Genomic DNA, 15,961 nt, shown 5'->3' on the forward strand with positions numbered 1-15,961 from the left:
TAACTACAATCCCCATGAAGTTCAGCAAAGGAATATGGCCTCCCTTTCCGAAGCCCAATCTACAGTTACTATCTACTGTTCAACATTATGTTGCTTGGTGGCATAGACAAGCTGTTTAGGGACAACAATGGAATTGACAAGCTGTTTGGTGTCTAAAATGACACTGAGATCATTACAAATTATAATATCAGAAGGCACTCTCTATATCTGGTTTGCAGCTTTTCAGCCACCTTACTGCTGCTTTTGGATCATGTCTGCAAGATCACGTCCAGTCCCAACACACAGGCGTCATCAAGGCATGGCAGGAGACTAGTGATGCCTCTGCCAGTGATGACTCCTCCCCAACCCCCTCTTATTGGTGGTCCAATAATATGCCATCATGAGCTCTGCAGAGTTGACGCCAAGCATTTATGTTCTTTTAGAAAAACAACTTGAGACGTTGTCTCCTCGAGTTGGCCCTCAGGACAGCTGGGTCCTCTTACAACTTTAGTGGTTGTACCACCCCAGATAGCCCTGGTTACACAATAATGGTTGTCTGTATTCATTTGTGCATTTATTATTGATTGATTACTTGACATATGAATATATTCATATACTGTATAGTAAATATGAGTCTTCAGAGTGATACAACAGAAGCATATACAAGTGGTTCATCCAGGTTCCTCAAGTTGGACAAACCCGTTCTACATCAAAGCAATTAAACTATATCACACTTGTAAACAAGGTTATACTGGCAAAAGTGACAGACTTTAAAAAAAATCATATAAATCAATTTGAAATATATTTTTTAGTTTGTTTGACAGCATTGTATACCTCAAAGTTGCCTACAACTCATGTTTGTTAACTAGAATTATAATTTTTAAAATAACTTTGGAGTTATTTCTCAGGAGATACCGTATATAGGTTTTAGAATACATTTTGCAGAATAAAAGTTATGTTTTAAATACATTTATCATTTACAGTTACAGCATTTCTACAATATACTACACTGCTAAAAATTTACTATAAAAAAGTGACATGTATATATGTACATTTTCCATATTTCACTTTATTGTGATTGTTAACCCCTCACATTCCAAATGACAAGTTATGGATTTCCTTCACAGCCAAAGCAGGCCTTGGATTTAGCAGATTTAGGGGAGTTGATAGAAAAAACACATTTTTGTTTCACAAAAAAAGTGTTCTTATTCTGTTAATTCATTGGAATTTGACATTCTGCATTCTTGAAATTGAGCAAATAAGAAATGATACTAAGCAGTAACGTGCCTTTGCATTCTTTTAATCATTTCTGGCTCTTGCTTGTAGCTTTGTGGCCCTGGATAACTAAGAAACATAGTTATGAATGCACTTCTTACTGTTTATGTACAGTGCTCACTGCTTTTTCTATATAGCAAAGTAATACACTAAAGTGATAGTATATCTTATATCCTAAGAGAAAAAAAGAGACGTGGGTAGCAAAGATACAATTTTATGTACTTCATCACATACACTACTGTTCAAAAGTTTGAGGTCATTTAGAAATGTTCTTGTTTTTGAAAGAAAAGCTCATTTTGTCCATTAAAATCACAGTGTGTTGCAACTGAGGGAGCACGGCCCACAGGAGCAGCGGTATGCACGGCTGGGGGAAGGGTTGGTGGAGCTGGTGTTGGGGCTCCTATTGGACAGGGGCCAATGTGGGTGTTTGTGCACTTGTGACAGACTGTGTTCAATTGTGTGTGGAACAGCACTTTATTACCCTTTTTTTAATTTGGATACTTGTGTGTACACTTCCTTCTGCCTGTCTAACTTTGAAGAAGGGGTCCCTACAAGTCTACTCGAGGGGCAGATGATTGGGGCTGCCTTTGAAGGCTTCCAAAGGCATAAAACTATGCAGGCTGCGCTCAGAATTTAGCAATTTCAGCAAACACACCCATACACCGTCTACTCTTTCTTGAGTCTCTTTCATACATGGTATTCTCTTGGACAATTTTAAAGGTACTGTAAACTGCGAGGGTTAAGCACTTGACAAGTTTACATTATTTCTAAATGATGATTGTAGCGAATTGTGGAATTCTTCTTTCTCACTGTATCACACATCTACACCTGCCTCTATAAGAATAATAATAACATGTAAATGCTACATGGTTACCGTTTGAGATGATTGGTAACTGAAAATACATTTGATAAGAGCTGTTCTCTTTTTGAGAAGTATCGTGCTTACTTTCCCACCCACCGTTTCTAGCAATTTTTGTATTTTTGAACTTCACGCATTTCAGTGGTGACATAACAAAAGATACCAATTATTATGTTTCCATTGAGAAATGCTAGGTAATATTTTTTGGCTCACGTAAGCAAAAGGTAGAATTGTAACTTCTTTCATGAAGTTAGGTCAAGCCTTTCATTGTAGGAGTGAATGAAGTGTCAAAAAATACCTCTTGAGGATCTAGTTTTTCCCATTTCTTGGACAAATTGTTCTGTGTAGACTGCACAGTGTGGGGTTTCACCTTTTACTTTTACACTGGATCTTACATTTTTTTCTCAGTTTTGTTTATTAGAATAATATTTCATCGCATCAAATCTTTTTTTTAATGTTGTTAATGTTGATTATTTAGACTTAGAGATGTGTTCTTTTTTTTATTACTTTAAAAGTACCAAAGTAACATTGTTTTTGATCATTACATGTAATCTGTCTTGAATACCTTAATGGCATTAAGGTCGGGGTTCCATGCAAGCCACTTGAATTCCTCCACACAAAACTCGACAAACCATGCCTAAAATGTCTTTGTATGCTGTAGCATTAACATACCCTTCATTGGAACTGAGGGGCCTAGCTCAAACCCTAGAAAGGAGCCCCTAACATTATCCCTCCTCCATCAAACTTGACAGTGGGCACTAACTAGCTTTAACTTGATGTCCGCCAAACCCAGATTCATCCATCAGACCTTCAGTTATTGAAGCTTGATTCATCACTCCAGAGAACACGCTTCCAAAGCTCCAGAGTCCAGTGGCTGTGTGCCTTACACCACTCTAGCTAACACTTGCCATTGTGCATAGTGATCTTTGACTTGTGTGCAGCTGCTCGGTCATGGAAACCCATTTCATAAAGCTCCCAACGCACAGTGCATGTGCTGATGTTGAGGAACTCTGGAACTCTGCAGTGAGTGATGCTAGGACGTTAACAATTGGTGTGGCTGAAACACTTAAACTCAATTATGTACACATACTTTTGGTCATATAGTCTAACTCCTTATAGCTTATATTTAAAGGGTTATTATCATCTTTGTAATGTTGTTTTGCAAAACGTTCCCATTGTGATCTCCTTTCTCTTTAGGAAAAGGGTGGGTAATCTTTAAATTGTGCAGATAAGCTTTATATATTTTGTTACTGTCTTCTTTTTAACAGGAATATAGATACCAGTCTGGATGGCACTCCTAATGAAATACTTCTCTCTTTTTTTGTGTGAAAAAAGCAACTATGTGGTTGTTTATAAATCATTAAGTTATGAGTACATTCACCAGGTCACATGCATGATTTTCCACTGTATAGATCATCTTTGGATGTCTATCAGTAAATATAAAAAAGTATTTAATTTAAAAAGGGTAGTTAAAAACATTTGTTGTAGTTTGGAAAGAAGAAAATGTTAGAGAAAATGGAAAAAGGGTTTTAATAGAGCCACCTGTGGCAATGATAGTAAATTATTTGTTTTATAACTGTATTTTTGGACGAGTCTTGTGTAAAAGCGATCGCAAGAGATCTTTGGTTTTATGAGAAAATATATTTATAATACCCAACTTGGTCATAATGGCTAGAAAACTTTTCCAGAAAATGATGCTTTTATTCCAAATGGTTGAAACCACAATCTATGTGAAATTTCAGAGGTAAAGGGAATTCATTATTATGGGCGTCTTGCTTTTTAAGAGTTTGGCGTGTCATTTAACCATTTTGTTTTGGAATAGTTGCCCTAAAATGGAAAACATTGCACATTTATTTTTTTTTATTTATTATTTATATTGTTGACATATAAAGAAGAAGCATGCTCTGCAGTGCTATACACAGTTGGGTGACATATTAAGAATAGCCTCTGCAGGAGCTGCCACTCATGCTCATGGTGGACACTTACTCATGCATGCATGATTTTTCAAGGGCTGCCCCTATCCTCTAGAATGCCCTCCCTCAGCCTATCCATTCCCCCCCCCCCCGCCTTCGGTCCTTACCTATTGTGTAATAAATCCTAACTCCCTCTAGATTGTAAACTCATTTGAGCAGGGCCCTCCTCACCTGTCAAATTGTTATGTTATATACTTCTTGTTATGTCCTGTCTACCCATTGTACAGCGCTATGGAATATGATGGTGCTATATAAAACAATAAATAATAATAATAATTTAATGTTGTTCTATGGTCTCTTATAAACCTTTCCACTGACACTGTTGTTGTTTGCACACTTTGCCTATCCATGATGGATATATATAGCGCAAATGTCTTCCTAAACATGCTCAATTCCCCTCAATTCCAGACTTGTGACACCATCTCTGAAACATAAAAGAAATGAGAATATTGGTAAAGTGTTCCTTTGAAGGTGAGAAATTTAGAGGATGTTCTTGTGGGAAAAGTAGAAGGGTCTAGAAATTAAAAAGTATAAAGAATCAAGAATAGAAAAAAAAAATCCAATATTGTTTTAAATCCAGTATGATGTTCTTACATTACATGTAACTGGAATTAAAACCAAACATGGTCATATTTCCAATGAGTAATGTTGGTGTAACTAATGGCATAGTCATGAAAGTTATCTCACAAAATTATAAATTATGCTAAAGTGGATTAAGAATAAATTAAGCCCTGTATTGGTAGGAATAATGTTATCTTCATACCCTGATAGACTTCTCTGCAGCTTCCCTAAAATCAGAAATCCATTACAGCCTTAAGACCTTTGACAATGATTTATATAAACATATGATTAATTAATGTCTCAGGATAATGTTACGGGCTGACATGGTGATTAATCAATGTGTAAACTCACTGTTCACAGTTAAGATGGTATAATACTAAATGATGACAGTAATGTGTTTGATATATGTACCTTAGTTACAGGTCATTACAAAACAAACGTGTGGCTCTTCAGATAAGCTCAGAAACATTCAGTAGTACAGACATTCTGAAGACTGTCAGTGGTACAGATTTTAATTTGATTAATCCTGAGATTTGTGGAGGTGGAGAAGTAGAAATGAACAGCCAAAGATAATCTTCCCCGGGGAGTCTCCGGGTTTGGCCCAGTGAACTGCTTCTCCGGCTCTCCGGGTCAACAACCGAATACCTCCAGGTCGCGGGAGCGGGGTCTTGACACGCCCAACTCCTCGCACATTTCGCCTTTAAATAGGGGCGTTTCCCACAATGTCAGCAGGAACGCCCACTGATGTCACCAGGAACGCCCACTGACATTGGGTGCATTCCTGACGTCAGTGGGCAGCCCTGGCCGTGACTCCATCCTACACAATGCAGGAAAGCACATTTCCTGCGTAGAAATTATATGTTTGTTTACCCACTAGCTATCTTTGTAGGCCTAAAAAATATTTCTACATGGTATCAAGATCCTGATGGTAGTGATTACATTTTTCTCAGCTGGGCATCTAGTGACTATATGGATCCTGCTTCCACCACCACAGGAATCAAATAATATAGCACAATTTGCAATGCTGCAATATTGTTTATCCTGCATTTCAGTCTCAGTACTTTCATTATTTGTCATAGTCAGTGCTGTATTTACCTTTGGGGCTGTCCTCGAGTGACCCAGTCCCCTCCAACTCCATGGTCAGCGTCTCCGATACCATAAAGACTCTTTGTACCTTTAGGAAACAGAGCACCTTTTAATGAAGTCTATAGAGGCTGTGCTGAGCCTGCACAGCATCCATAGGGAGAAATAGACAGGTTGGGGAGATCAAAGATCTGCCTTATAACCGGCTCATTGTGTGGCAGGACACAGGGGGGTTGATCCCCCAAGAGGAAGATCTGTACCCTGATTTTGCACCAGTGGGACTGCTGTCACAGACCCTGGACCTGTCACCCTAGGCCTGGGCCTAGTCGACCTAGGCTGGGATACGTCACAGGTTATAGTGGGAATTTACCTTTGAGGAGAATTCTGTTTTCTAGCACTATCCTATAATTGCTGCTTGATTTGCATAGTTGAAACTATAAAAATTAAGAAACCATCAGAAGATTATCATAACCCCAGTAGATCTTTAATCTGAATATGTAAGTAATAGACTTATGCATTTGTATTTCACTCACCAACTGTAGTGCCACCCAATACGGTGGGTTAATATTCATAACACCTCTAACAATTGCCTCTTATAACCACCCTCAGGGGAGCCAGTACTTATTTTCATTCACTCTCTCACTCTCTCTAAATGTTTCCCTTCTTTGCCGACTACTTCTGCTTCTTCCGTTTCACATCTTCTTTTTCTTCATATTCTCTCTTCTACCTTCTGTCTTTCATCTTCTCTCCTTTATCTTTTATCTTTATCTGCATCTCTGAGGACATAACCATAATACTCCAATCAAAGGAGAGAATGGCAGCAAAAGGGTCCAAGATTTTGGAATTTCACCTTAGGGCAACATTTCAGTGACATTCTCTACCACAGTTAGATGAGGATGACGTTACTGGAAACGCTATCATTTTGTCAGAAGTTTCCGCCATGTTATGTCCTATTACGAAGATAGAAGAAGAGAGAAGATAAAAGATAAAGGAGAGAAGATGAAAGACAAAAGGTAGAAGAAAGAAGATGAAGAACAAGAAGATGCAGAAGCGGAAGTGGTTGGCAGAGAAGGTAGGGAAACATTTAGAGAGCGTGAGCTCATAAACTCACAAGGGTAGATGGAATTTGATGAGAATTTGGTGAGAAAGGCATCACCTTCTATATGCCATATATATTGTCACAAATTGTCACAAGCCTTTTCTATGTTAAGGAATACATTCAGAATAAACACCCAGGTGTTAAGATGGTTAACATTCACAGTGAAGAAGGAATAAACAAAAAAAAATCTTACAAATGATAAACATAATAAAGTTTTTTTTTAAAAGCCTTATTCATTATATAATAACAATAAATAGCACTGACACATTTTATATTTGTGTTACATATTTTATTAAAGTTAGAGTTATGGCCTTGAGTGCCTGGCTTGAGGTGCTTGGGGTTCTCATGGAATGGAAAGTTTCATCCAATGTTATCTGGGCCGGATATGGCTAACTTTACTCTGTCGTGGTTTGCCTCCCTTCTGGCAATACAATGTGTCATCAGATGTCATAATACTTGACCAACTCCTAGTTGTTGACTATGGCAGAAAATCAGCTTGTTATTAATTGAGACATTATTGTTGTTCCTATGTATGCTTCATAACCTGCTTATACTGCTTTACCATATGATGTGTCCTATCAGTTATCCTACAACTTGACAATTTAACCCTTTGATGAAGGCCATGGTAAAATATCACTCATTATTGTGACATTTCCTTTGTTCATTTTCATGCAAAATACTAATATTTTTATTATTGAGAAATAATTTGCAGCTCTAAATATGTTAGTTTTTATAACTCAATTGCGTGTGTTTTTTTAATGTATATGATATATAAATATAAAACGTGATATTTATTTTTATTATTGCCGTATTTAACGTGACAAAATTTAGACCACATGCTTTCTATTTAAAAAACAACTTTTTTTAAAAGTAAATTAATGTTTATCTGCCTTTATGGAAATGTAGTACACACCTATTTTATTAGCATTATAGCTTTGTTCACAAGGTATCCTATGGACACCATTATTGTCAGTTAAATTATGTATGACTTTTGTAAATAAACCACATAATGGTTTATATAAGTCTCTCTTGAATTTGTGTCAGATCAGATGCAGCATAAACCACAGACCTGGCAGCTGACAGGGATTTTTTGATGTAAAGAAGGAAAACGATACACCCCGTTACAAACTTTTTTTGCTCACCCCAAATTCCATATGGATCAAATAAAAGCGTGGGACATGACACATAGACAATGCGCGACGAAAGGTTGAGAATGGATCTAAATAATGTAGCTAAATAATACTGAGCTTTGGTCAAAGTAGCTTAATAAAATATTGGCAATGTGTAGGATTTAAAAAAAAAAAAAAGAATACTCCATTTTTAAACAGTCTTTGGATAGAACGTTTGAAAGATTTACATGTTTTCCAACAGCTTGTAATATAATGAATATTTTATTGTATTTCTTCAATTGCTTTTATAAAGAGAAAGTTAAACGTTCTAACACCTTCACAGCTACTGCAACCTCCTGAGCATTCTTTTTTCTTTCCATTTTTTAATAAAGTGTGAAATATATGTCCATATAATTGCTTGTGGTCTATGGTACAAGATTGTGAAAATTTGTAAAAGAAAGTTTACCCACAAACATTTGTAGCAGAAGCTACAAAAATTGATTCAAAATTGATTATGTTTGTTGATTATAAAGACTTTCTCACTTAAATTTCACATATTTTAAAGACAACTTGTTTTTCTCACTATTCTTGTAAGTATATTAGTATTTTGTCTTCATATAAGCACGTTTGGGTTTTCTCACAACTTATTTTAATTATAAATTATTTTTAATTATAATTATTAAAATAGGGTTTGTAGAGTTTAAATAGTTTTTAATCAAAAGTGGGACTGTTGTACTACATTGACAACAGTGTTTTTTGTAGGATGCTTCTTATAAAAACACAGGTTAAAACCCAATGATTTGTACCTAATTTGTCTTAGAGGTTGAGTCTGTGTTCTTTTTTCCCTAAGACACCTAGAACCACCCTGCTCTCTAAATTTCTAGCTTTCTTCACACCCTTGCAGCCTTTCTTCTGTAACACTTTGCCCCCTCCTCTTCCAGATCTTTCCACGTCTGAAGCCTTATTTCCCCAGTATAACTCTTTCAGCATTTATTTTCCTTTCACCAAGATTGCATGCGAAAATCATGTTCATAAGTTAGCAATTCAGTTCGTAGGGGCACGAATCCAAACAATGGTTGCAAACTGCTTCAATGTCTGCACACAATTACTGCGTCTATCTGATATCGCAGCACAGCATGCATTGTTTCCATGTCTTAACCACTGCATGTCCAATAAGAACAAAGGAAAACTTTGATAGTAGCAGATATCATTGCCACAGCAGAAGCTCATTACATTCAATGTGGTACAGCCAGTATTGTGAGTACTTTGCACGATGTTTGTTTTCATGTCTGTTTATATTGGTGTTAAATATTTATTTTGCTTTTGCATTTAATATGTATCAAACTATCTATACTTACGTTGTAAAATAATAACATAATGACACTTCTATGCCAAATATTAGGATGATAGTAAACATATATCCATTTGTACAGTGCTTTGGAATTTGGTGTTATATAGAGCAATGAATTAAATAATGGATGGATAAGAAGCTTTAACTATGGAAGTGACTGTGAATGTGACATGGCAATAAATCTATGTAACCCCAATAATGGCATATAATTCGGTATATGAGCAACGTGATGTCTGTTTTTTTTTATGCTACACTGCATGTGCTGAAATTGAATGGGTTCAATTGTTACTGGATTATTCTGTTTTCCTCTTAGCACATGTTCTTGGTGTTTATTTCAGCTTATTATGTTATGTTGAAGTTCTTTAGACATGTCTTGAGGAATGTAGACAAATATTTTTAGAATATGAAATTGACATAATTAATGAATCAATTTGTTGTATTAATATTCTGAGAACCTCACTAAATTGCTTAGAAGTTATTTTCGGCTAATGTTTAAATCACAAACCACCCTTTCAACACCAATTAAGATTTAGATGGGTCATGGAGATGGGGTAATTAGATTTTGAAGTTCACCTTATATAAACTGATATCTACAGTATCTCTTAAAGTATCCATCATTAAGTCAAGATCCTCACCCATCCCTGAACCAGTTATAGACAATTAGGAACATAAAGAACATAAACAGCCACCGTATTTTTTTAAAAATAATAATAGCAGATTAAACCAACATTTTCTTTGCTTAAAACAGTCCTACTAGATAAACCCTGACAATGGCCAATTATTAATCACCTAGTCGGACATTGTGACTTAAAAGGCTAAATAGTAACAGAGTCAGCTTAATGTGGTGTTTGTGCAGGGAATTTCACCCAAAATATCACATGGCTACCTCCAGGTCTGCAGATAAATTTTATTCTAACAAAAGGACATAAAACCAGGTTGTTGTCAGTGCTAAATTACTGTATACAGCACTGTATTTTGTCTTTTTTTCATGGGACTTTCCCTTTAACAATATTACAACAGATTTATATATATATATATATATATATATATATATAATGAAATCAAAATTAGAGTTCACATTGAGTTGCATGTTGATTTTAAATACATACAACTATTTTAGTGGTTTTATATCTAATGATTCCAGGAAGGTTAATTCAAGAGTTGCATAGGGCATTGCAAAACAGCTGCTTCCTTCTTGCAGCAGGAAATCTTGGTTACATTGTTCCACTTGGACCAGAGCTTGTAGGACATATACAATGCAGGAACCAGGATATGGCATAGGTAGACTAGTTGCTTTTTTAGGAAAAATGGGACATACCAAGACATTTTGGACAATGCTTCCAACTGTTTGGGGAAGGCCCTTACCTATTCCAGCATGACTGTGCCCCCGGGCACAAAGCAAGGTCCATAAAGACATGGTTGGAGGACTTTGGTGTGGAAGAAATTAATTGGTCCGCACAGAGACCTCAACCCCTTTGACCTGGATGAAAGTCCAATATGAATGGGCAAAACATTTGCACAGAAACACTCCAAAATCTTTTGGAAAACCTTCCCAGAAGAGTGAAAGCTGTTAGACGTGCAAAGGGGGGGGGGGCAACTTCATATTATTGTACTTAGAATGTGATGTCATCAAAGTCCCTGTTGGTGTAATGGTCATGTGTCCCAATAGTTTTTTCATATAGTGTAGGTCTCCTACCCAACTTTAACTTACTAATGAATAATAATATATACAGCACTTAGTGAACCTGGACTGAGTTTCTAATGTAAAATATGAAAAGTGAAATAATTTGCATACAATGGTACGAAAACAGACATATACGCAAACAGCTTAGCGATGCCATACGAAGTACATGATAATGGCTATATTACCCCAACCATGCCCTTTTTACATCTTATCTGTGATGCATCCGTCTAGAAAAATAATTCTATTTATTTATTTTGAGGGGCAATTGTGCTACATGTGCCTAGGGGCCCTATGGCAAACTAAAAATTGGTTTATTTTTCTTCTTGCTACCTGGAACTGGTGCTGCATGCCCATCATCCCATTCTTGCAAACCCCTCAACCCGCGCCAGGGACAGGAATTCCAGAAAATAGGTACATCATGGGTAAAATCCTCCCAGAGACATAGCATAAAGTTCCATGGCTTCTTGGTGCATAAGTGGTCTTGTGTTCATTTGTGAACAAACCTGGCAATTTGGCTATTTTCTCCATAAATGACCAGTAAAGGGCCAGGCTCTGTTTTGATTTATCCTTTTGATTTGTGATATTTAAATTAGGTTACATTGCATACTATTCTTTTTTGATACCAGAAACAAATCAGCTTTTCTTATACCTACATGCAAGGGAAGTCTTGCATGTGTAGAGTAAAAAGTATGTGTGATAAATTACATGATGCAACATCTCAAGAAGGGTAGAAAATGAACTTTGTACATTGCCTGCCATACACCTTTACTTTGTAACAGATTATAGCAGATTACTTTCAGGGCAACAGTATGCTTGTATGACTAAAGTTTTGAATAGCTGAATGAAGATCACACTATTACATGTATAAGCATTACATCTTTTGGTTATCTGCCATATTGTTTATAACGTTGGCTGAGGAAAGGCATTTTATTTCTATCTAGTGTGAGTTTCGTCCCTGGTGGGCCTTCTGATTTTAGCTCTTGGCAATGCTAGAAGTGAGATACTAAAACTTATACTAATGTTTATGTCTCTTTTTTTCCTACTCTTTCATAATCCACAATAAAATAGTAAAATTCTTTCTTTCTTTCTTTCTTTCTTTCTTTCTTTCTTTCTTTCTTTCTTTCTTTCTTTCTTTCTTTCTTTCCCTATTAATTGATTAAGGTACACAGAACAGTGATTGATTCTAGCATCGCAATAACATTTGTCTCCAGAGACTAATACATATTTAACTAAATAGCAACACTCCAGTGGCAGAATCTATAAATAGAAATCCAGATCTGCTGGATTAAGATATTAATTGAAATCAAATTAATAACACCATGGAGAGGACCACAATGTATTTTTTATTTATTTATTATCTTTATACATGTTTCAAAGGAATGTGGTAACAGGTCTTTAAAGGCAAAAAGTTGACACACATTTTACATTTTTTAGACCATAGAAAATATCAAGGTGTATCTTCATGAAAAGGAGCTTTGGAAGAAGTTTCATGAAGCTGGCACCGAAATGATTATAACCAAGGCTGGCAGGTATGTGGAAAATATTTCTTATTCCGTTACATCATTAGCTTTCTGAACTAAAACGTACTCACTAGCCAGTCCACCTATGAAATGTTGAGTGGTATATTGTTTTTATTATTAGAAAACCAAGTCAAATTTGTTAGCATTTGTAATACTGCTTAAGGCTTTACTTAATATTAAAATGAAAAAAATAAAAAGATTGCTCTATAGGTCCCAGAAAACATTTGTGTTGGGTGGGTCAGCTCTCCCTAACATATGCCTGTCCACACACACATGTATAGACATACACTGCCCTCACACACCCCTTCCTTTACAGATATACACGTACACACCAGCTTACAAACACACATATACACATACACTGCCCTTACACACACCTGTCCATACACATACACTGCCCATACAGACATATACATACATACACTGCCCTTACACACACATATATATATATATATCTACACATACTAACAGACGCCTGTCCATACATACACATTTATACACTGCCCTCACCACACATCCCTGCCTTTACACACACACACACACACACACACACACACACACACACATATATATATATATATATATATATATACACACACCAGCTTACAAACACACAAATACCTACACTGCTCTTACACACACCTGACCATACACATACACTGACCTTACACACACATATATACACATACACTGCACTTACACCCCTTTCTCCCCATCTCTTACCTTTCTCATCTTCTATCTTCCATCCAGTTGTGGGAGCTCGAGGTCTGGCACTTCAGACCTCAGCTTCCGTGCTCCCTAATCACTACGCGCCGGGCTATTGATGCCCTGTATGGTCAGGTGTGTGTAAGAGCAGTGTAGGTATTTGTGTGTTTGTAAGCTGGTGTGTGTGTGTATATATATATATATATATATATATATATATGTGTGTGTGTGTGTGTGTGTGAGTAAAGGCAGGGGTGTGTGGTGAGGGCAGTGTATAAATGTGTATGTATGGACAGGCGTATGTTAGTAGTGATTAGGGAGCACGGAAGCCGAGGTCTGAAGTGCCAGACCTCGAGCTCCCCAATGTTGGGCTAGTTAGAGGGTGGTCGTGATCTCCCCAACCAGCCCTGCTCATTGGGCGCCCGCTGATCAGGGCTAGTTGGGGAGATCACGATCTTGCACCTACCTCGGCGCAGCCCTGAAGACCGGCCCAGGGGAGGTGGCTTCTCCGCTCGCCCCTTCCCTAGAGAGACGCTACAGTTTTAGGGGCTTCATGGGGAATCATGATTCTCCAGTCCGGCTTGGCAAGTTTGAGCACCCGGCGTATAAGACGACCCCCGACTTTTGAGAAGATTTTCATGGGTTAAAAAGTCGTCTTATACGCCGGAAAAAATGGTCGTAGTTTAAGTTGCTTGTCTATATACAGTTAGGACAACAGAGGTGCTGGAATAAGCTCATCTTTTTAGGGAAAAGGCAGATAGAGCAACTCCTACCTGAGCAGGTAAGGAGCATTTTGAGGGACATCCACAAAAAATTAGGTTCTATATGTTTCTCATTGCCAGAATAAGTATGTGCAACAATCTTCAAGCTGATCTTCTTTAATTAGTCTTTAATAAGAACAAACATCGAGAGTGTATATGATAAACAAAATTATGTTAAATAAATGTAATGCATGTTCCACTTATCTGACCTTCATCATTATTTATTTTAATGAGTATAACTTATTATTAATACTGTTTTTAGCTATGATTGCATATGATATATATATATATACCTGGAAACTTACCTCCATGAATTTATTTTATATGTTAATTGTTAGAACAGTTCAGCGGATAACAAAACGATTACAAAGAAGTGATCAACAGTGAAAGAGATCTCTGAGTTAAAGAAAGCATGGAATCCATAGTTAAGAATAAAATGATAAATGGCCAGCCATCTGCAGTTAACGATCATGGTGTAGGAGGTATTCCTCCCTTTTCAGGTCTTAAAGAACACAAAAGAAGCTGCAATTCAAATAGAAGTAAAGCCGTGCCAAAAGTAATCAATGATTGATAATGTGGAAACATACATAAAATGCACTTAATATCTCTTTAATGTCTGATTCTTTCGTTGGAGGAGGTTAAAATATTACTCATTCAAATTGAATCACTCTTCCATGTCATATTTAAAATACAGTGCGATAAAAAATCTAATCGTAGCAACTAAAAGTACATCCTTATATTTTTCAGCATTCTTACAGTTTTATTGCATTGTCACATGTTTATTATCTATGTGGTTTGGCAATCAGAGCTGGATATTAGGCCTCCAAGGCAGTATTTGATCCCAGGGCAGTGGGAGTAAAAGTCCAGCCTACCTCCACTGAACATGTGCAGACCTGTACTGGTCACCTACCACACCAGGCAAAAGCTCAAAGGGCCAGTGGCCAGTATGGCCAAATACACTTTGGGAGCATAAAGACGTGACAAGCAGTACTTACCTCTTTGTCACCTTAATTTCACGGAGGTGGTGAGGTTCAACCGGCTCATGTAACAATGAGTGACCCTGCAGCAGTATAGACAACATGAGGCTTTGCAGGGTAAGTGAGTAGTGTGTGTCTGTGTCTGAGTATATTAGTATGTGTATGTACGTGTCTGGTCATGTTAGTGGGTGTGAGGAGGGGCGTATGCAAGTGTGTGTGTTTATGCGTATGTTAATGTGTCTTTTTGGGTGTGTTAGTGTGTGTGTGAGTATGTTACTGTGTATATGTGTGTCTGAGTATGTTAGTGTTTGTATGCCTATTTCTGGGTATGTTAGTGCATGTCTTGGTATGTTAGTATACATGTGTGTTTGGGTATGTTAGAGTGTGTGTCTGGTTATGGGTAGGCAAGGTAAGGTAATATTGGGATTAGAGTGGAAAAGGACATTAAGAACCCCCTCCCAAAAAAAGTACTGCAGATGCCCATGCCTACAAGTGATTTATTCCCGACATAAGTTCTGGACCTACATTCCCACCGGATCTTAGGGAAAAAAGTAACTTTCTACAGTAAAGAAATGTAGATCAAGAAAACACAGTTTTCCAGTAAATTCAAGGTGAGACTACAAAGACAGGAAGCCTACTTACACACTGTTTAAATTTGAGTCTCCTTCAAAGCTTAAAGCAGATACACATGCATTAAGGGATCAACATTAACTGGAGAGAGTCAAAAGGTCATATAATTTTAAGGAGCTCATCTGCATGGTACTTCTGAGTCATATTCTGAATTCTTGTGCAGCATGTGGACGCTTCCTAGTAGAGGGTATGTTCTTTAGCATTTAAGATAAACAAATTGAAAACATGACTAATTTAAAATTACTTAAAATATATACTGAGTGTAAAATGTATTTGTTTTACACATTGTCTAAGGTGCATTAACTGCAATACCACTTTAACTTAACAGTCTATCAGGTTCTAACATAGGCCCACAGCACTACACTGCCTTATTTTAACCATGCCTTTTGCTGACG

At 37.0% G+C, this 15,961-nt stretch overlaps 1 protein-coding gene across 1 annotated transcript in view; it reads left to right on the forward strand.

Moving 5' to 3' along the window:
• The window catches only part of TBX4 (T-box transcription factor 4), a 61,429-nt gene that overhangs the window by 12,270 nt on the left and 33,198 nt on the right, over window positions 1–15,961 (forward strand). The window contains exon 3 of the mRNA XM_053454582.1: window positions 12,408–12,502. Within this exon, the coding sequence (XP_053310557.1) occupies window positions 12,408–12,502 (95 nt within the window). The remainder of the gene's footprint in view (window positions 1–12,407; window positions 12,503–15,961) is intronic.

The sequence above is a fragment of the Spea bombifrons genome, chromosome 2 (assembly GCF_027358695.1).
Source record: "Spea bombifrons isolate aSpeBom1 chromosome 2, aSpeBom1.2.pri, whole genome shotgun sequence".
NCBI classification, from domain to species: Eukaryota; Metazoa; Chordata; class Amphibia; order Anura; family Pelobatidae; genus Spea; species Spea bombifrons.